This window comes from Pelodiscus sinensis, chromosome 3 (assembly GCF_049634645.1).
Source record: "Pelodiscus sinensis isolate JC-2024 chromosome 3, ASM4963464v1, whole genome shotgun sequence".
NCBI lineage: Eukaryota > Metazoa > Chordata > Testudines > Trionychidae > Pelodiscus > Pelodiscus sinensis.
This window is the reverse complement of record NC_134713.1, coordinates 153,367,261-153,390,557: the sequence shown is the minus strand read 5'-3', so window position 1 is coordinate 153,390,557 and position 23,297 is coordinate 153,367,261. Positions and strand designations below refer to the sequence as shown.

Sequence of the window (23,297 nt, the reverse complement as noted above, 5' to 3'; positions counted from 1 at the left end):
GGTTTCCTCTGTAACTTGCCTACTACTTCCTGAAAACTGTAGGTAAATCCTTGCAAAGATTTCAAACAAAAGTTGATTAGCTACTGCCTAAACAAGTAAAATGTGAAAATCAATTGTTCTTGTAAGAAAGCTTTTAAGGTAGTCACATAAACAATCACTTTAAGATCAAATACAGTAACTCCTGACTTAACATTGTCCTGGTTAACCTTGTTTCATTGTTACACTGCTTGTTTACAGTTGTGCAATTCTCACTTATATCATTTGGCTGCCTGCTTTGTCCATTGCTTGCTGGATTTTCTGGAAAAACAGCCCGTTCTTTTAGGGGTTTAGCACCAGAATGGGCTGGCAGTCTCGCACTAGCTCCTCTAAGTTCCCAATAAGCTACACAGCTGGGGCTGCCTCTCCCCCAACCCTGCTGCCCCCCTCCACCCTGCCTTATTACTCCTGCTCTCTGCCTGGGAGCTGCTCTGGAGAGCCTCCTGATTGCTATGCTGTGTGTGGGGGGCAGGAGGAGAAGAGGGGGAGAGAAGTGCTGATGTCAGGATTTCCCCTCTCCTCCCCTCTCAATCAAGCCTCCCCACGCTGTACCCTATCTCCAGAAAGCAGGATATCACAGCTACAGTCTTGTATCTGCACTTCCTGGTAAACTTACAAGGGCAGTGTACTTGAAGTGCGGCCACCATACTTAAAGGGGCAACGAACCTCTCTCTCAAACAGTGTGTGTCTCTTTCTCTCATATATACGACCCCGTTAGCAGTGTGCAGCCATTTCTGTGCCATCTGGAGAGAGTGGTGTGGATTCAGTACCATGTTCAGTTTCCGCAGGGAAGTGTTTGCAGCCACTGCCATAAGTCTGTTGTGTTTCCTCCCTCTTGCCTTGTAGAGTGTGAGGCCGCATTAACAACGTGTTAACTCCTAAGGGATCAGCTGAGTGCTAGTTCATCATTTAGTAGTGAGACTTTCCATAGGAAATATTCTACCCTCTGACTCCACCACCTCAACTATGCTTCACAATCATTATTGTTGCGTACAGGGAGGTGAACAACTAGTCGACTATCTGAAAAGCAAATGCTTCCCCTCCCCCTTTGCTACCTCTGTCAGAAAGAGGCAGCGGAGGGGGTGCTTCAAAGCAGCAGCGCTGCATGGAGCCCGGGGTCAACTAGGGACTCTGAGTCCCCAGCTGACCACGGGCTCCATGTGGCACTGCTGCTTTGAAATGCCGCAGGGAGCATGGGGCCAGCTGGAGACTCAGAGTTAAGTCCTCCGCTCAACCCGTGCTCCCCGCAGTACTTTTGCCTTTGAAGTGTAGCAACAAACCTGGGGCTGTTGCTATACTTCAGAGGTGGAGGCGCCTTATTGATTAATCGAATAGTTGATGCAAATTGCATCGACTTTTCGATTAGCTGATTAATCTAAATTTAACATCCCTAATTGTGTACAGTATTGTTTAAAACTGTTTAAAACATATACTGTATATACATATAATGCTTTTTACCTGCAGCAATTCTTATGAGGAAATTGGATTCACTTAACAGAATTTTGCTTAAAGTAACATTTTTCAGGAACATAACTACAACAGTAAGCAAGGAATTACTGTAATTTTATCTATATATCATATGTTTTTTTCACAGCCTCAATCATGATTACATGTAAAAATGTGTGCGCTTCATTGACTTTCAGATTGTTGATTAACTTCTTCAAAAATAAGTTTAACTGAAAGATTGATGTTCATACAAATGAGAATTTCCAGATGCTAACTTTTATATTTCATTTTCACTGTCCTCAGTAAGAAACCAAAATTCTCTACAATAGCTTGTCAATAGGGAAAACACTGATTTTGTTTGAACACAGCAAGTTATCCAGCAATGAATAATCTTGCTATTGGTAGTAATGATCTCTGTAATTAATTACATCTATATCATAAAATATAAATGTTCCCTTTAATGTTACATGATAATTTGTTTAATGACAGAATATCAATTTTGCAGATGGAGATATTTCATTTTTTCCTCTATAGGTCAAACTATCCTTTCAATTGTTCAAACCAAACCTAATTTTCATTTTTTTCTTCTATTGATGTAACAAGAAATCATTGTAGTTACTTCATGAAGTGTGTGACTATTTCATTCTTTTAAGATAAAGAAACAAGAGAATGGCTGGCCAGATCTGGATGGAAATAACACAGAGAACAGCAAAGCAGATTCTGAAAGAGTAAGACAAAGCAAAGATAATCCTACTCTAATTAAATGTATACTTATGCTAGATTGTCATGCTGGAAATCCCCTAAAATAATTTTTTTTTTAATAAATCTCATTTATTATTTTAGAAGAAGTAAAACTATCTGGGAAATTAAACAAACAAAAAAAATTCACAGAAGTCTGGTACTAACCTTCGAACAAACTTGGAAGTTATCTTGCTTATAATACCAGTTGAAGTGCCCCTTCTAGCATGTGAAAATGCACCAGTTTCATGTGAAGGTGAGGCAGGTGGTCCATTGTAAGTGGCATTACGCCGCTCCCGTAGCTGCTCACCATGGAAAGTGCTTCGACTTGAACTCCCCCGAGGAAAGCGGGTTCGGTCTGGAGTAGTAGTACTAATACTATGAGCTGATGGGGAAGCAGCAGGCACCCTCTGAGGTGCACTGCTGAGGAAACAGAAGAATGCTTAAGAGAAAGACAACACAAAAGTCATCTTCCCAAATATAAAAATAAACTAGGAGGCCATGCCCCCTGCTCGCTGCATTCGCCAAACCCCCACTCACGGGAGGGTAGGCAACCCCGGCTTTCCCCACTAGCCGGGGGGAGGACTGGGCTGCGGCTGTACCAGCACTGATTCCCTTCTTCCTCCCGACACCCCGTGCCAGCCCAGGTCCCTTCTCTCTCTCTTCCCCACCCCCAGCAAGCCCAGGGCCCCTTCTCCCTCCCCCACCGCACCAACCCAGGCCCTTTCTCCCTTCCCTGCCACCGCAGCCCAGGCTCCCCTTCTCCCTCCTCTCCATTCTGTGCCAGCCCAGGCCCCTTCCTCTCTCCTCCCTCCCCCTGCCACGCCAGCCCGGGCCCCTTCCTCTCTCTCCTTTCCCCCTGCCACGCCAGCCAGGGCCCCTTCCTCTCTCTCCCCTCCCCCTGCTGTGTCAGCCCAGGCTCCTTCCCCCCTTCCCCTGCCATGCCAACCCGGGCCCCTTCCTCTCTCTCCCCTCCCCCTGCCATGCCAGCCCGGGCCCCTTCCTCTCTCTCCCCTCCCCCTGCCGTGCCAGCCCGGGCCCCTTCCTCTCTCCCCCCTCCCCCTGCCGTGCCAGCCCGGGCCCCTTCCTCTCTCCCCCCTCCCCCTGCCGTGCCAGCCCGGGCCCCTTCCTCTCTCCCCCCTCCCCCTGCCGTGCCAGCCCGGGCCCCTTCCTCTCTCCCCCTTCCTCTGCCATGCCAACCCGGGCCCCTTCTCCCTCCTCACCTTCCCTGTGAGCCAGGTTCCTGTCTCCCTCCCACCCACCCCCACCAGCCTTTCTCCCACTCCCCAATCTTAACCCTCCCCTCCCAGCTGTGGCATGCGCCATGCCTGGCTCTAACCCCAGTGGGGGGTGGTGGTGCAGGGGTGCCTGCCCACCCCATGTGGGGCACACCGAGGCGCAGGTAGTGCTGTGTGCACATGGCACTCTGGGGCACTGCAGGCTGCTGAGGTTGGGAAACCAGCAGCGCAGGAGGCGCTGTCCCAACCTCTCCCCCATCTTGGTCCCGCCTGCACTGCACCACACCAGCCCTGTCTGAAGGGCTCAGGGCCACCTGTCTGCCCGCTGGGAGCGAAAGGGAAGGGGCAGACGAGTTGGGGGGCGGCTCCCCAGGGTTGCTCAGGGGTGCTCTGGCAGCCGCGGTAAGTGTAGCCGCTGTGGAGGAGGTGAGTCTCCAAGGGGCTGCTGGATTCAGGGTGGTCGGGCACCATGCTCTGTCTTCTCCAGAGCCTGGCAGCAGGGGCGCCCTCAAGAGCCTGGCAAAAGCCCAGCTGGGAGCCCCACTCTTAGCACCTGTCCGCAGACTGTTGTCCCAAGCACTGTAGCCCCCCTCCCCCCCCGGAGGGTACATTACATGGCTGCAATGTAGGGTCTGCCAGCTACCATGCCATGTTTCTTGGTGTTGAAAGCCCTCTAGTGTGGGGGTGGGGGGAAAGGGAGTAGAGGCTTGGTTTAAAATAGCAATTCCAAGTGGCAAGGGGAAGCAGCGAGGTTGGGCTTGAGCTAGTAGAGGGAGTGGGGGGGAAGAGAGGGAGGAGGCAGGTGGGATGCAAAGTGACATGATGACGTCATTCAGTCATCCCGCAGGAAATTTTTTTTTTTTTTAATATAGAGAGAGATAAATACCCTTAACATTTGTAAGCCTGTTCAACTCCTCCTATGTTAGTATATATTCTCTTATGGACTACGTTTGCATCAGATAAATCATTTTCCAGGAATTATCTGATGCCTGAGTTCTAGCCCAGAGACATAATTTACTGTGTAATATGAGCAAAATATGATCTGTCATGAAAAAAAACCCAAACCCCTAAACCATATGTAGAATTGTCACACAAATGAATATACAGTAGACTTCCGATAATCCGGCACTCTTGTGTCCCAGGGGGTGCTGGATTATCGGATATGCTGGAGTATCGGGAGGTACTCCAGCAGGTGCTGTGACAGATCTGCTGGGACCCGCACTGCGTGGGGGGGAGGGGTCGACAGGGAACGATGTGGCAAGAGGCAAATCCTTTGCCATGTTGAGGGGAGGCGGTGGAAGCCCCGTGCAGCCAGCTTGCAAACGGGGAAACTTGTAAGCAGCAGCAGTGGAGAAGGGGCGAGAGGTAGGCAGAGGTTTAAGGCAGGCAGGAGGGTGGGGGTGAGGTCGGTGGGGAACGCTGCCTGTCTCTTGCCCCCTCTCCGCCGTCGCCACTTACAAATTTCCCTGCTTGCAAGCCGGCTGCGCGGGGCTTCCACCGCCTCCCCGCAATATGGCGGAGGGTTCGCCCCTCGCTGTGCCGTTCCCGGTCGACACCGCCCCCCCCCTCCGCCTGCGTACCTGCCTGCCTTCTTTAAACACCTGCCTGCCTCTCGCCCTCTCTCCGCCGCTCCAACTGTCCAACTATCAGGAGTGCCGGACCACTGGCTGCCGGACAATTGGAGTTTTACTGTAATTTTAGAACTATACTGGACTACTGTATGATATAATAAATTAAGAGTGTATACACACACACACACACACACACACACACACGCTATATATTAATATATTTATTTTAACATTTGTACTAGATTCTGAAGATGTAAAAGACTAGGCAAATTCTAAGTATTATATTACCTTGGCCGATAAGCTTCAGTACCATCTTTGATGGTTGGTAGCGTAACTTTTATAGGATGACCAGAGGCAGACATAGATTTCTGATGTCTAGGTCGTGTTGATACAGCAGAAGCAACAGCTGAGCCTGCAGATGATGTGCTACTTGCAGACATTTCTGTTAGGCTTTTATCACAAGAAAGGGAGGAAAGCCATAACAATAAGAAAACACACATTAGCTGTGTTTAAAAGTAATTTCCAACAACAGAACATGTCAAACCCCGAAACCAGATAAAAACTCTTAAAATAAAGATTTTATTGCAAGCAGAGTTATAATGGTCAGACACAAAAACAATGTTATTCTTGGGAAAAATGAATGTTTTTATCATCAGTTTCCATGGAAAAGATCCATTCAAGTATGTTGAAGAACGGCTTTTTATTGCTTCCATTCATACACAAGATTATTTTCTTTGAAGTATATAAGAAACTAAACAGTAATTGCGCCCCGCATATTTTCCCATTATAAAACCGCTGTTTTCAGTTGCTTATGCCTAACTACAGTAAACTTCCGATAATCCAGCACCTTTAGGACCCAGCGGGTGCCGGATTGTCAGATATGCTGGACTATTGGAAGGGGGAGTTATAAGGGGTCTGGGGTGGAGTGGGGGGGAGCGCCTCTCCGCGCTGCGAGACCAACCCGGCAGCACCCCAACTGCTCTGCCCCTGGCTTCCCCAAGTCAGCCGCTGGTCAGTTTCAGCAGCAGCTGAATCGAGGAAGCCGGGGGCAGAGCAGCTGCAATTGTTTGGTTGCCTGGAGCACTTCCGGGTTCCAGATGGTGCCGGACCATCAGGAGTGCCAGACCACTGGATGCCGGACCAGTGGAGTTTTACTGTAACTGTTTAGGCTTAAATACTATGTTTTAAGTGTCTGTCTCAGCCTAGTTATTTGTGGGGAAAACTTCACCCAGAACAGTTTCGCTGTTTCTCAGAACAAGACCAGGGCAAAATCTTTCCCCATTTAGAATAGACTAAAAATTTGGCAGAGACTTAATATTTGTCAGAGAATGTTTTTTCTACTGTTCTTGTGAAAATCCATTCTTTTATGTCTATTAAATAGTTACATCTTTTACGCAGTTATTAGGGACTTTAAAAAAAAACAACCAAGCTATATGGCATGTCCTCTGGCTCATCCGGGATAGTTCATATCTGAATTTTTCTATTTAAGATTGTAAACTCTTCCATTTGTACTCTTCACTTGGATTCTTTGCACAGTGATGGTGACAACTCCTGACAATATTATTGCATGGGAATGGTTAAAGGCAGAATCACAATATTTGTCTGTTATTATTTGTCTAATTATGACTAATATTCTGGTACAAACTTTTCTGCAAGATAAAACACAAGTGTGCATGTAAAGTTTAGTTCACTCCACAAACAGCATCTTTCATGAGCATATTGGCTAAATGTTTGTGTTACCTCCTGTGCATACTTCAACACATATTCTTAGATTTTTGGAGAAGTTAACTGAGTACCTGTTATCTTTCCCATTCTGTACTGCAGAATAGCGATCTGTAGACCGCTCACAAACGTATGTGTTCCTTCTGGTCATTCCACCAACAGGAAATACATTATTCTAGAGGGAGAATAAAAATGAGTGAAGACAGATACAGTTAATTAATATATAGACAAGTTAAATAAAGTTATCCTGAAAAATGCAAATCAGCATATCCAAATATATTTGATCTTAAAATGTGGCATCTAAATTCCAGATCAGTGGTTTTCAATCTTTTTTTTCCATTCGTATGCTCAAGATTTCAAATGGAGATGTGGTCCCCTTTGGAAACCTCAGGAATAGTCTGTGGATCCCCAGAGGTCCACGGATCACAGATTGAGAACCACTGTTCTAGACTGCGTGATAGAAGACATTAAAATATACAGAAACACTTAATTAAATCTGTCGACACAAAGTACTTATTCAATCACCTATTCTCTTCTAATGCTCTCATCACTATGTAGGCTCCACAGGAATTCACTGAATTAAAGCAAGGAAAAGTGCAGTTAAAGGAGGAAATTTGCTTTAGTAACATCCAGTTCCTGCACGCAGTGAAGAAGTCCTATAGGCCTAGATCATCCATTGCAACTGGGACATCCACACAGAAGTCATACTGAAATCAGCCAGACTCCATGAAAGTTTAAGGGCTTTCCTATGTAGATTTAGTTGCCATTCAGAGCTTCAGTTCTACTACTTGTTGCCCGTCTGGTGATTGTAACAAAAAACTTTTAATTTGTACTGCAGAGGGCAACCGTCGTCAGGAATTAATACAAACTGAGAAGGATTTTGATCTTTGTCACCATAATGATGGGTGCCAAATAAGTGTGTGTACTATTAATACTAAGAAAAAAATTCTCATTTTTTGTTAAATGTGCTCCCTACCTTAAATCTACTCACTCTTAAAATGTTTCTGATAACCGATTAACTCTTAAAGAGCTAATTTTAATATAAAAGTTTACTGTAACATTTTCAACTTTTAGATAGGATTGGTTTAAATTTCTCAAAACTTCAGTGTAATGAGACATGTTGACATTAATTCATAATTACATGTTAATGAAATAATTTTTGTACTTGTAAGACAGAATTACTCCATGTTTAAAAGTCTTGTAAAATATTTTGCAAAATACACTGCAGTAATCCAGGACACTGCAAGAAAGCATTTGGACTAGATAGTGGTCATACAACAGTTGCTTCAGCAAGAACAAGGCACATGAACACTTGGATCCATACCTTCCATCCATCCTAAAATTATAAAAAAAAAAAATTACAAAAATTTCTCATACACAATGAGAAATTTGGGATAGCTGCTATGAAGTTTAAATATTGTCTGTAGTAGAATTGCAGGACTGGAAGGGACGTCAAGAGGTCTTTTTGTCCTGTCCCCTGTACTCAATGTGGGCCTAAGTATTACCTTGATTGTCAAACCTGCTCTTAAAAATCTCTATGTACTACTGTATAATTTTATATGTCCATCAGTTGAAGGTATAAACAGGCTTATTTATTTGTACAGTGCCATGACATGCATAGCTCTTTACAGCTAAGAAGAGGGCATGTTCTTCTCTCTGAAGTTTTACAGGTTTTGTTTATTCTTTTAAAAATAGTTTCAGGCATAGACTATGTCCTTTATGCTTCCTCCCACCACAGAACAAAGGCAGCAGAGAACTACTGAATAATCTTTATGGTTTCCTGATCTAATGCTATTTTATAATATAGATTAACCAACTGCAAGCCTTAGTTTAACTAAACTATTACATAATAGGAATCGATGTATGCTAGAGAAAGTAAACATTTTCTAACAAATCTAGTCTTTTCCTACTACCAGGTTAGCCTTAAAATGATCAGAAACCCAACCTTCTCTGGGTTACAGTTAAAATAATTTTTTAAAAAGAAGTTATATAGAATGAAGGACTTGATAAAGGAAATGTTTGTTCAACCTTAACTAACTACATATGCAATATCAGATATCACTGTATCTTAATCTTACTTATGAAACCTCTTTCACAAGTACTCTAAAATAGTAATAGATCTACAATGAACAATCACAGCAGGGCTTATTAGCAAGTAAATAAACTTCTCACTCTATGATTAAGATACATCATTTAATTAGTTCACTGTAAGCAAAAAAATGTTTTTGACATATCAGCTTGGAACACACATCAGAATAATCAGCTTTTGGGAGATACAGTTTTGGGAAATCATGGCAGATTTAAAATCCAATAAAATCTAATCTCACAGAACAAAAAGTTCTAGTACATGTTTCACACAGCCACCACTTCGAGTCCCCCAGGGAGAGATTTTAAAACAGAACCAAGGTTTAAAAGCAGCTGTATGACGTACTGCAGGCATTTTCTGTAAGACACAGAAATCCTTATAATTTAGTAGATTTAAAGTTGATTTTGTCTGAAGAAAGAACAAAGAATTTCTTTATCAGCAACATATGAAACCCAATGGAAAATGCAAAATCCTACAGTCTATCATATGGAAACTTTTTGCCAGGCTGCACTGTACAAGCGCTACTATAATTTATTATACAACTACTTAACCCAGTTTGTCTTCTCTTAATAGCATAGGTTTGATTCACATTTCAAAATGTGAGCCTTTCATACAAGTAATTTTTGGTATTATGAGCTCATGCTTTTAAATCAAGTATCAAACATTCCTGTAAAGGTAGCAAGCAAAATTTGATTGCATGCCCTAGCGACCCATGATATTACAAAAGCCTGACTTTTTTAGGTTAGAATATTCCAGTAGTATAAGAAAAAATGCTTCCAATAACCAGTCCAAGAGCTGTCTGGAATAGGGATGTTAGTGTCTAGTCGAACAGTCAACTAATCGATAAAGAGAAGCTTCTCTGGGCTTCACAATGCAGAGCTGCAGCTGCGAGTGTGAGGTGTGATGAATGAAAACACCCATGGAGCAGGGGCCGAGCTAGTGACTTCGTGTGCCAGCTTCCCTAGGCTTTACAATTCAGAGCCGCAGCTGGGGAGGTTTTGCAGTGAATCGGCATGAGCCAAACTGAGCTCCACAACTGCTTACCACTGTCGACTAATCAAATAGTTGACCAAAAATCTATTGACTATTCGATTAGGGAAGCAATCACATTTTAACATCCCTAGTCTGGAAGCTTTTATTTTATTTTTAAAAAGCACATACAGTATAGCTTATTTCTGTGTACCAATAAGAAGCTATCAGAATACACAGTTTATGGAATATTCATTAACCAGTATATGCCAAGTATACAGATAGTGCCCCAAATGATTAAAAAAACAACTCACACTTGGAATTGCAGGCGCTTTCTTTCTTTCTGGACCTACAAGTGGACTTGCTGCCATCTCTCCTTTGGATCCAACTGTAGTGCTGCTGAGCTTACGTGACACATCTTTGTCCCATTCCTCTTTCTGTTCACTTTCTACACTATTTGCCTGAACCCTTTTTGTGTATGATACAGCCGGAGGGATTGATGGACCAACTGTCAAATAAAAATAAAATTATACTAAAACAATCATTCTTTCTATCAGTCAATATACTCTGAAGGATGATTCTCTACACATGAAAATAATCCTTTGGAATGTAAGGTTGATGTTCATGCTACATGTACATCAACCTTAAAATGTGTAAAATGTGATAGCTATGTACACTGAATTATCATTAAATAAATCTGAAGCTCCTGTCTAATTCATTACAAGTCTGAAGTTAGGTAGTATACATTTAGTACTTCGCTGTTTCATATTAGTATTGATTTATAAGTTTCAACTTACCTTCCCCTATTTTAGCACGATCACTAACACATTCCCAGAACACCTGGCATTTCAATACTTTTGGGAATGACGTGGGACCCATCCCTGCCTGTGTGACGCCCGCTCTATCAGTGTAACCTTGCAATAAAATCTGTGCAAGGTCATGCCACTTGTAGGATCCCATTTTGAAGAGTGTGCCACCCCTGGTGCCATGACTCTGCACACAAAAGGGGCAGAGAGGGTGGGGTGTCACAGACAAGATCAGAGCAGTAACATTCTTCAAAAGAGTGTCCATCCATACATGATACCAGACAACACTACATCTGGTTAGCGTCCAACAGGGAACAAACTGGGTGAAAGAAGGACTACCTAGCTTAAAACAGGACAAATGACCTGTCTGCCCTTTCCATACTCTCCTCAACCCACAAGCCAAAGTTTTGGCCACAAAATAATTAAAACTATTTTATTTACTTTATGCTTCTGTGGGGAGAAACACAGCTTCCCTCCTCTTTTGGGGCAGATCCTCAGGTAGTGTGAAATATACAACTCCCATTTACTTCACTAGAGTTCGACAGTTGGTACTAGCTGAGGATCTACCCTATGTATTATTCACTTCTGTGGGAAAATCCACACTACTGACTTGTACAGAACTGGCGAGATGTGGAAGTCATGAAGTAATAGGGGAAGAAAAGGGTCAAGAGTTTCTGAATAAAAATGTTTTAGCATTTGAAAGAATGTTAAAAACCTCTCATATTTAAAATGTGAATATTTTCTCCATTTTATACACCTACATATAAGCCTTAAGATGCTTCCCAATAACTTTGTAAATCATCTTCCTTGACTACCCCAACCATGTGGTCTTCTCTCTCAGAATGTATTTACCATTTACTTAGCCTGCAGTTTTCCACAAACTCACAAACCATGAATTTGCAATATGGCATCTGATACTCAAGACTAAGAATTTATATTTAAATTCCAGTGTAATTTTAGCATGACGTCAGAACTGGTATTGAATTCCATACAGAATTTAAAAGGTGGTAACTACACTGAACTATCAAATCCAAAAAAAAAAAAAAAAAAAAGAGTCAGGTCTATTAAGTTGGCCCACATTTGCCACAGAAACACTTGTACGGATAAGCAGCATCATGGTGTGGCGTGATGAAGCACGCACGAAATGCACATAGAGGTGGAGCTGCCAAGCTCACAAAACACTGCACACTCAGATTTAAATTGTGTATGTTACTTTACTTGTTTGAACGTCATCCCCACCATGATCACTGAACCGTCGTTGTTTCTGGTTGGTCGATATACTCCGCTGGACTTTCAGATGCGCAGGAGACTGCATCGAGCTGTTATTGAGGTCACTGCTGGGTCGAGACCTTTGACTCAGGTTACCACTGGACAGGGATTCACTTCCTTCAAACTACAAGGGTAAGAAAGCATTTACAATATTTTTGAAATGCAGACAAATTAACATTATCAGCACTACCATGTAATTATGTAGTGAAGGATTCCTATACAAAGCACTTAATTTGGTCATTCAGACTTTTGAATTAAATAGGCTAAATTTTTTAAAAAATTGTCTATTTTAAAGAAGTTCAATTTTTTTCAAGACTGTAAACTGATAACTTCAGCTATCATGATTTAAGCTAATCCTGCTCATACTGAATTATGAAAATCAGTAGCCCACTACATACAAACTTACATTACAGCTGCTTAAATATGAACAAACACATATTACAACATACAGTTAAAACTCAGAATGAGGAGTGTTATTTAAAAGAAGAAAACTTAGGAGAATCTCAATATTAAGTTTAAAAAACACCTTAAAACTAGATCATAAATTGCTTTGATAAGATTTTTTGTCAGAACAATTTGAAACATTTCATACAAACTTGGAATAACAATTTAAGTCCAGAAATAAAGTTAGCAAAGCAAGGAGTAATGACTCAAGGATGTTTCAGTATCATTAACCCAATCCTGGGTTTAAGTAATCCAGCCTTTGGCCTCATAGACTGTAACAAGCATTATAAAGAAAACTGTTACTAATGGCAGTGTGATTGACAAATCTTTCCATCAAAGCAAACTCTGTCTAAATTTAAGTTTAGACAGATTCTTCCTCTGTCAAAGTACAAGAGTTCTGGGGTGGACAGCGGCTAGTGAGGGAATGCCTTGGAGGATAGATGTATCAGACATGTCCTCACAGAGGTGAAGAAGTGCTAGGAGCCAATGTGAAACAAAGTTCTTCCATGAGCAATGTTCAGCTTGTGGCTGGATCTATTGAGATCCATGAAAATCTCAAGTTATTTCCAAATTTTTGCTAATTCTACAAGAGTTGGGGAGAGTTTACCTACCCCAGTACAGGATTAACTCATAAAAGGAAGAAATGGCTCAGAATTCTTTAAAATTAATACACTACGATACATAATTAAGTTAAAATATTGTATCCAAACATAGTATTTTGGAAGAACTACTATTATAATGAAATACTATATTTTCTGTTTTTCTAGCTGTATTTCACAATTGATATATACTGCACTTGAGTGACAGGAGAAAAAGTAACATTTAAACCTCACACCATTTCTGCATAATAAAAGCAAGTAGTTGATAAACAATATATTTACAGAGACAAATTCAAACCTCGGACCATCTAGCCTTGCATGTGTCAATGAATGAGATAACCATAATAATTTAACTCTTAGAACAGAGTACACATCTCAATGTACTTGTCATTTAGCACTCTACACTGAGGGAAAATAGCAGACTGAGTGGAAAGACTAATTGTGGCTAGGTCCTTCCAAAAACTTTCAAGTCACATCACAAACCCCATAATTAGAAACTCCCCCTGCTCCCTGGCTTGGCACTTCTCAGTGGCATCACAAACTGTTAAGGAGCTGGCCAGGACTCAATGTGTCTCTCACACAGAAGTAGCCAATCTCTTGAGGTATGAACGCTGATCTATGTCCATTAATTCTTGGCATGGCTGAGGCAGTACTGCAGGAGAGTGTTATTCAGCCTCTTTCATCTTACATTGCTCTAAAGCAGCCAAGGGTAGATTATGTTGATTTACAATTAGGCAGCACAGGATTCATCACTGTGCCCAGTGAATATTTCAAAAACAATTTTATTTGTAATGATCTTTTTAAACTAATGCCTATTCTTTCCAAAAGATTCTGAGGATCAGATCCAAAACCCACTGAAGTCTATAGAAAGACTCTTGGGAATGTAACAGGTTTTGGATCAGGACCTCAATGAGTCCCGTCACTTTGAATAGTGGATTTCTCAGCTCTCTCTCCAATTCCTTAATTTTAATAGATACAATAGAAAACAGTGAATAGAGATACATTTCCAAATACAGTACTTTGCTATTTTCCATATACACCACCAGTGCTAATGGAACTCAGTCCCAATCATTAGTGCCACCGCCGTTACGGTCTCGGACCTCTCTTGAATATCATTAAATCATGCACAATGACTTGTAATGTGGAAAAATGGGGACAACAACATTTTATTTATTAGTTAAAGCTCACTTAATCCAGGTCTGCAAAGCAAGGTTGGAACATAAACGAACTGTCATTCAACTCAAGTTAATGAATTTCAGACAGTCTTATGTAAGGTGATTATAAAATAAAGCACCATACAAATATAGCATGTTCAGTACAACTAGATTTAAAACTCAAATCGACAGATATAAGTTTGATAAAACTTACTTCAGGTGGTTTTCTGCCTAGAAGCAGGTACGTAGCCATGACTTCGTCATACTTTTGCTTTACTAAAGATTCATGGATCTCCTCTCTTGAAAAACCCATAGTGACCATTATGTCTATAAACAAACAAACCAAACAAGATGTATTCTTAGCAGGACAAGAGTTCTAGAGATTCTTAACAATTTAAACACGCTGAAAATGGAAAACAAAGTTGGTAGATAACTGCTGATTCTACAGTTGAAATGAAGCTATATAACATTATTGCTCAGTAATGAAAAGACTAGAGCGCCACTGTTTTCAGTGTGATTACTTTCTTGAAAACATTAAATTTAATAAGCTAAACTATACTTAACCTGGAAATGCACAAAGTAACTCTAGAAAAAACACTACAACTAAGTTAAAGTTTCTTTAAATAAATAGCAAATACATTTTATTTTTTGCAATAAACTAATTCTCTTTATGGCACTTCCTATCAAATCATTTTATTTGTAATACAACATTTATCATCTATTTCCATACAATATGAAAAACCTTACCTATTCTTTTGGTGTCATTAAAATCTGGTTCTGGCTCAGTATATGGCTTTAATTCTTCCTCTTCATGGCCAACATTCATCCACCGATCCTTCATAATTTGCTAGGAAATTAAACAAATCTCCATGGCCCCAGGCTCCATGTCAGGCATCTGCGTTGAAATGTACAAGAGTCCCGGCAGGGACTCTTGTACGTTTCAAAGGTGGAACTCTGCCGCTGCGCCCCTGTCCCCTTCCACAGAGCTGGAGGAAACCTGTTTTTAAGCCAGCTCCCCCCGCCCCCCTGTGCCCCTTGCTGCCTCTTTCTGATAGAGGCGGGGTTGGGGGGGAGAGAGCTATTAGCCGACTAGTGTGTCGACTATCCAATAAGTTTTTGCTTATCGGATAGTTGACTAGTTGATTAGTCACTTACAACCCTACGTGACTGACAGACCACAATATTGCTTGACCAACTAAACAACCAGGAACAGGACCTATATAAAAGTTATTTTTGTATCACAATAGTACTCAAAAGCTACCACTATCTGGAAGTTGAAAAGACAGACACAAGTTGTTCTTTGTATGTAGTTACCATAATAAACCACGGTGACTTTTTAGGGAAAAATCTGCAATTTATAACTTGAGATAGAGCTCAGCTAGCTAAATAGGCTATTTCTATCTGTATACTTTTATACAAAGCTTTTCAAAGAAAAATGAAACCACTATGATCTGTCATCTCACAAGAATATTCTATTACTGTACATCTGTCCACACAGCTTACACAGTTTGACATGAACACATCTGAACAAGGCTCAAAGGCTGCAATACTCTGGTCAAAAGCAAAGATAGACCCTTAAGTGTGTGCAGCTGAAGCTGCATTAGTTTATCTCTGGAGATGTTGGACTGATGTTTCCAGTTTAGACTGAGCATCATGTTTTCTGATGAGCTGTTTATTCTGATCTCCCCTCACTCTCTTCTTAACTGTCTCCGCTCCTTGTACCCTGACTACTCTTCTGTACTGTATTCTTCATTCTGCTATCTTTTCTCCGATGTCCTGACTTTCTGCACTCCCTTGTTCCAATTAATTCATCCTCTTTACTTTCTCCCTCGCCCCTTAAAATATTTAACAGGCATAAAAACCAAAAAAATACACCACCACCCTAAAACCATGGTTAGATTGTAACCCTGTCTCTGCCTCCCCTATCTGTCTGTGTCTCTCTCACTCTCTCTGCTTGGAAATTCCTAACATAACAATGGTTCCCTGAGTTTAGTTGAGACTTCTATTTGTTACTTCAGCACAAATAAAAACTTCTGGAATAAATTAGAACAACAATTTCCATGTATAATTTAAAAGTCTGTGTATAAATCCCACTATTTTCCTCAGTGACAATTGTCCTTTGCCAGACAGGGCAAGAAACATTAGCTCTGACCATTCATCTTTTCCTGGATTGACTCTCTTCAAAATATATTCCAACTTTTGACTGAAGAAAGACCTTTACATTTAAGTATTTTCATGCCATGTAACCATCTTTATTATTACAGAGTCCCATCTATGCATTTCAGGAGATTTTTCCCTCCTGAACCTTGAACAATTATTTACAGGGAATCCCAAAGCTTCCCTAAATTTTCTCCTTAAAATACATACTCCTACTAAACAGCTAGAAACAATGCTTATCCTACAGCCACAACAGGTAGCAAAGCCTCTTTGGAGATTGACACAAATGCCAGACTGGCAAAAGAGAGACATGACAATTAAGCTACCCTCCCTCCACAGACTCCAAAAACACGATCTCCACATAACACTTTAGTTGAATCCCACTAAGAGAAAAGGGATCAATTTTCCTAGGATGTAACCCAGCATCTTGCTGTACAACATGGCTGTCAAATTAAAGAATCATATAGCAATTGTTCTACTGCTACTAGTACAAAGAACAAAATGTTAAAAATAGGTATTCAAAGATACGTCATTTCACTTATAAGCCAATTCACATTTTGCTGACAGTAAGATCATCAGCTGACTAGATGCTATGCAATGCAATTTTGCCTGAAGTCACAAGGAAGACTATCCAGCAACGTTCTGGTTTGGTTTGAGACTTTATTAATTTCAAAAAGATTAATTTTGTTATTCTTTATAACTGTAAATCTGCCCTGCAACAATTTTTCTACCTCTTTTAGAGAACTTGAAATTCTGACAATTTTAAAAAGTTTCCTAGTCATTTCTGGGACTGTCCATGCCCCTAAATATCCCTGTCAAAATATCTATAATTGTTAAACATTCACCTATTTTTAAAATACGTGTCTCTGTTAGTATGGGAAAGGCCTACCCAACCAAGGTTTATAAAATATACATGACACCAGCACAAGGACTCAGCCTGTTACTTAAGGTGCTTTTTCTTCAATTCCAAATTTGCTGCTGCTGTTAATAGTAAACAACTTCATGGATAGTTTGGAAAAAGAGCACACACTGGAGCTCTTACTACAACAGTGTGAAAGCGGTATGCTAGTGCATGGCTCAGAAACAGACTAAGCAAACACACACACACACACACACACACACACACACACACGAAAAATAATCAGATCTTTTTCCGTTTCAGTAACCAAATGCATTAATTGTAAAAGTAAGTGGTGCAACATTTTCTGATAGAAATGTGAATTTAAGACTGATTTTGTGCCTTTAGCAACAACACTGAAGAGGCACTCAGGCAGATACACAGACAACTTCTTTCTAAGTCATGTTCCCTAAACTTTTCACCTCAAAAACTACTCTGTATCTCATTTATAAAATATATTTTTGTGATGGCTCTCGTCTTCAAATTAGAGGATGGACTCTTGCCCAATGTTTCATTTCAAGAGTGCCTCAGACTGTTTATTCACTCCCTTTTTGCAGATAATTGGCACTAACCCATTTTCTACCCTAGAAAAGCAGGCTCCTGCATGGCTGCCATCAACACCACTTTACAAGGGAAAAGGATGGGGTTCAAAGAACAGGAATAGATAGATGACTGTCACACTCATAAATACTGAGGAGCCAAGTTATGTCTCCAGGTTTCCAAGAATCATTATTCTTAAGAACAGGACCTGAATCCTCTTCACCAGCTTAACCTTTTAAATTGAAAGCTGGATGAAGCCAATCAAACTGAAGTCAGTCTCATGGCTTCATACAGTGACTAAGCTCTTATCCGTGTATTCTCTAGGCAGGAATATAATGTAATTTATTGTGCTCAACTAAGCAGAATACACCATTAGCCCTCTTCCATCTAACTTTTGAACACAGCCATTAATTCTGAAGTGAAAAATACTTTGGGACAAATCACAAAGTAAGCCCAACTTGACAGAAAAAACTGCATACAAGTACTGCTTGCTATGAGTACCCTTCCTAATCATATGTGCCAGAAACTCAAATCACTACACTAGAAAAAAAACCCTGCTTAAATGGGATTAATTCTCTGGATCATCATCCTCTGCAATGAAAGCAAACACATGAAAATGAAATAAAGGTCACTGGTGACTAATTGTACTGCAAACATTTGATCATCTGTTGTACTTTTTAATTTGAATACTGACAAGCACTATCTAATAATAAAGCTTTATTTGCCACAGACCTCCAAAAGCAATACAAAAGGGCATTTAGATCTGTGGTCTGAATCTATACACAAATAAAATATTTGATGTAATATACATCATCTCTGGAGCCAATCAGTAAATATATGCTGCCATAGGAAACAGAATTTGAAATTATATTACTTGAATAAATTGTACATTTGAAGCACCTTCCAAAACTGTTAAGTAACTGTCTCCACCTTCCAGGCAGTAGGCTGGCTATTTAAAGTCATGGCAAGAACTCTCAGACATGGCTTCACACAGCTTTTTGTTTTTCCTCAAACAAAAAATGTTCCTCCAAACAGACATCTACAAACCCATTCTGCTTTCCACATTTTTTGAAACTAGCTGCATGTGTGATCATTTGCAACAATTCAAAAGGAAGCAGTTTGCACTTTGTAATCTTAAAGTGACAGTGTTTTGATCAGACAAAAGTTAATAAAGGAAAAAGACTCCATCGCCTACCCTCATATTCAAATTGCAATGCTTAATAACAATACTAAGATAAACCTAAAACAACAACAAATGGTCTGGTAGCACTTTATAGACTAACAAAACATGTTTTGTTAGTCTATAAAGTGCTACCAGACCATTTGTTGTTTTTAAGTTTATCCTGTACAGACTAACTTAGCTACCCCCTGAAGCTTCCTAACAATACTAGGAACTGCAGGCCCCACAGAAATTCTTGCTCTGAAGATAATTTCAGAAAGAAATTACTTACTTCCAAGCTCCCTCTTTTTACTGGATTCAGTACCAATAGTTTTTTCAGTAGATTTTCACAGTCTGTAGACATATAAAATGGAATACGGTACTTTCCCCGTAATACTCGCTCCCTCAGTTCCTAGGAAGAAAATGGAAAGAAAAACACACTCTTGATACTGAAAAGTTGGCAAATTCAAATTGAGATTTCAAATTTCAACTGTACCTTTAAATTCTGACCATCAAATGGTAACGAACCACTGACTAGTGTGTAAAGAATAACTCCAAGACTCCATACATCCACCTCTGGGCCATCATATTTCTTTCCTTGAAAAAGTTCAGGAGCAGCATAGGGTGGGCTTCCACAAAAAGTGTCTAGTTTGTTACCAATTGTAAATTCATTACTAAAACCAAAATCTGCAATTTTAATGTTCATGTCTGCATCAAGTAGAAGGTTTTCTGCCTAAGAGAAAAACATTGAAAGAAAAATGAACAATTTATACAACCAGAATAAAGATCAGCATATAAATGTTCATCACTTGTTGATAAGAAAAGCTACAGGTTCCAAAATATACAGTTTGATTGTTTGAATTTAGAGAAAAAAGGAAGCAAACCCGGTAAATGCACTACTGAGAATACTGCTCTTTAAAATATTTGGAGTCCAATTCTGAGGTGCAAATACAGGCAGTCCCCGAGTTACGTGGATCCGACTTATGTCGGATCCGTACTTACAAACGGGGCTTTTCTCGCCCCGGAGGACGCGGGCGGCGGGACCACCCAGACGTGCCGCGGTCCCGCCGCCCGCGTCCTCCGGGGCGAGAAAAGCTGCTCTGCATCTCGCTGGTCTGCTGGGGAGGGCCCAGCAGACCAGGGAGACGCTGAGCAAAGCCGCAGAGGACGTGGGCGGCGGGACCGCCCAGACGCGCGTGGTCCCGCCGCCCGGGTCCTCCACAGCTTTGCTCCGCATCTCCCTGGTCTGCTGCCCCCTCCCCCCCCCCAGCAGACCAGGGAGACGCGGACCGCCCAGACGCGCCACGGTCCCGCCGCCCGGGTCCTCCGCATCTCCCTGGTCTGCAGACCAGGGAGACACGGAGCAAAGCTGCAGAGGACCCGGGCGGGACCATGGCACGTCTGGGCGGTCCCGCCGCCCGGGTCCTCCGCAGCTTTGCTCCACGTCTCCCTGGTCTGCTGGGGTCCCCCCCCCAGCAGACAATGGAGACGCGGAGCAAAGCCGCGGAGGACCCGGGCGACGGTGGCACCGCGGCGCGTCTCAGTCCCGCCGCCTGCGTCTCCATGGTCTGCTGGGGGGGGGGGGGGGGGGGGGGGGAGGGGCGCAGCTAGTGCCAGGCTTTTCTCGCAGATGCCTGTGGTAGAGCAGCTGGGGCGCTGCCGGTTGGTCCCGCAGCGCCACTCCTCAGCGCTACTGGACCAACCCGGCAGCACCCCAGCTGCTCTGCCCCAGGCGTCCTGATTCAGCCGCAGCTGGTCAGTTTCAGCAGCGGCTGCATCAGGACACCTGGGGCAGAGCAGCTGGGGTGCTGCTGGGTTGGTCCAGTAGTGCCTAGGAGCAGCGCTACTGGACCAACCCAGCAGCACCCCAGCTGCTCTGCCCCAGGCGTCCCTGAGTCAGCCGCTGCTGAAACTGACCAGCGGCTGACTACAGGAAGCCCGAGGCAGAGTTGCTCTGCCCCGGGCTTCCTACAATCAGCCGCTGATCACTTTCAGCAGCAGCTGACTTGGGGACACCTAGGGTAGAGCTGCTGGGGTGCTGCCGGGTTGGTCCCTGCAGCGCCGAGGTGCGGCTCTGCGGGGACTTACCCGGCAGCGCCCCAGCTGCTCTGCCCCAGGCATCCAGATTCAGCTGCTGTTGAAACTGATCAGCGGCTGATTCCAGGAAGCCCAGGGCAGAGAAACTCTGCCTCGGGCTTCCTGTAGTCAGCCGCTGGTCAGTTTCAGCAGCGGCTGAATCTGGACGCCAGTTCCGACTTAAGTACAAATTCAACTTAAGTACAAACCTACAGTCCCTATCTTGTACGTATCCCGGGGACTGCCTGTAAAGTTAAATTCAAAGGATTCATTGTTCTGACAATAATTGACAGCTTATAAAGCTGGACAGCAGTTTAAATTAGTTGATTGTGGATTCAAAAACAATCTAGGGCTTCTAATTTGGACGCTTTGGCCTAAAAGACTTAACTGGTTTAGGGATGTTAAATATCAGTTAATTGAATAGTCAGGAGCTGGACTGCAAGGGAAGCCAGTTTAAAAACCCAGCTCTCCTTGCAGACTGGCTGCCTGTCACCCTGCGCTGCTGACTCTGATACAGAGGCAGCAGCGAGGGAGAGCAGTAACCCCTGTCCAAGGGGAAGGGGACCTGAGCTCCAAGACTTGGCACTAGCCACAACCAAGCTGGGCTGCCTGCCCGCCTGGTTCCTAATACACTTTAGATGCAGAGCCGCAGCAGGGGTAGGTCCCAGACCCAGTGCAAGCCAGAACGGAGCTGGGCTGCTGGCCAGCCTGCTAAAAAATGTACTGACTGGGGAGAGGGTGTGAATGCATGTAATCTATAGCATTAACCTATAAGCTTTTGCTTATCAGTTAATTGGTTAATTGACTACACTATTACATCCCTAAATTAGTTTGTTTCCAAAGGAAATAAATTGAGTCCTATGAATGTTGCTATGTGTATAGGTAGCTGTGCGAAGAAAAGGGGTTTATTCTAACTGGTTACAAAAGCATGTTCATGTGCAATTATATAGATTTTACACTAAATCTGGTACATTTTGCTAACTAGGATGATACACTACAGCTATATGCATTTATTTAAGCAGTTATGTAGTTTAACATATTTATTCTTAATTCTTTACATATTTTTGTTAGAAAACAGTGAATTTATACACCGGAAAGAAGATCAACATATAAGTTTGCATCACTTGTTATTAATTACTAGATGATTCATTTTTGTTAGTGATTTATGTCAAGATGCATTTGAATGCAAACTGGAATTTATTTAACTGCATGAAAACACTAAAAAAAGGTATCAGTTAAACAGAACTACCTTCAATGTTCCATATACTTACGAAAAATTGGTACTCTAAACAAGTTTTGTATGCAAAATTAACTGGTTAATTAGACAAAGGAAGTATCTTTAGTTAGTACATGGAGCGGACTGTTTCTGGTCACTGTGTCTTGAAAGATTTTGTTTTCCCCAAGATCTCATCCTCACACCTCATTTTTATTTAGAAACTGGAAGGAAAAAACCCCCAAGTGCTCCTTGTTTTTCCAACTCTCAGTCAGGCTATTCTTTAAATTATATTAGTTGAAAAAACGAAATAAAGAAAACATTCTTTGCACCTGAAAAAAAGGTTACTGCTGTCAAAAGTTGATTAGGCATTCCAACAAATTGTTGCGGGAGCCTAAATAGTGACTTCCACCAGTTCAGTGTTTTGACTTTCTTTTAAAACTTCAGCAACATATATGAAGTGCTTAATTATTTAAATTTAGTTAAAGTAAGTTTAGGCCTTAATAAAGATTCCCATTTTAATTTTTAAAACAGATAATTTAAATTAAATTTATTTTAAATAAAAATATCCATGTGAAATTTTAAAAACTTGGTTTTTTCTGTCCCTTATTTAGGATTTTAAAACACAACTGTCTGCTTGGACAATAAATACTTCATGGACAATAGATACTCTACTTTATTTCACTATGTTTTCCCTAAGCTTCCCCTCCTCCATTATTACTCAGCATGCTTTAATTTAATAGCAGCAGCCAGGAAAATCGCAGAAACACTTACAATTTCATTATTCAGGAGCAGTGAACTCACAAGTGATATACACAAGTCAATTCAACCAAGTGTTATAGAAAATCTTTATAACACAGCACTCCTTCATCTTTTGGATATGCCATGTGTTAAGGAGAAAACTTTTAAACACCTGTAAAAGGTTCCTAAGCAGTTTTATTTTGACTTTCACTCATAACCCTTTCACTGGAAAACCAGGAGCCACAGTTACAATGAGTACAACTGGGTAAGTCTCAGAGGCAGAGAAATTCAAAATTGATACCAAGACACCTCTACAAATAACCCAAAGCAGAATAGTGATAGAAATGTAGCCGTGTTAGTCTGGCGTAGCTGAAACAAAATACAGGACTATGTAGCACTTTAAAGACTAACAAGATGGTTTATTAGGTGATGAGC

The 23,297-nt window shown here is 41.7% G+C and overlaps 1 protein-coding gene across 9 annotated transcripts in view; it reads right to left on the bottom strand.

The window, feature by feature from the left end:
* Positions 1–23,297, bottom strand: part of MARK1 (microtubule affinity regulating kinase 1) — a 112,704-nt gene that overhangs the window by 8,712 nt on the left and 80,695 nt on the right. For 4 of the 9 annotated variants that reach the window (XM_075925224.1, XM_075925220.1, XM_025180969.2 and 1 more), the window contains 9 exons: positions 19,329–19,565; positions 19,125–19,244; positions 14,826–14,925; positions 14,293–14,405; positions 11,831–12,005; positions 10,121–10,314; positions 6,826–6,926; positions 5,318–5,479; positions 2,389–2,643 (listed from right to left, as the gene is read on the bottom strand). In XM_075925224.1, the coding sequence (XP_075781339.1) occupies positions 2,389–2,643; positions 5,318–5,479; positions 6,826–6,926; positions 10,121–10,314; positions 11,831–12,005; positions 14,293–14,405; positions 14,826–14,925; positions 19,125–19,244; positions 19,329–19,565 (1,457 nt within the window). Of the gene's footprint in view, positions 1–2,388; positions 2,663–5,317; positions 5,480–6,825; positions 6,927–10,120; positions 10,315–11,830; positions 12,006–14,292; positions 14,406–14,825; positions 14,926–19,124; positions 19,245–19,328; positions 19,566–23,297 lie in introns of those variants that run through there. The other 5 variants (XM_075925225.1, XM_075925223.1, XM_075925221.1 and 2 more) reach the window with 4 other exon arrangements.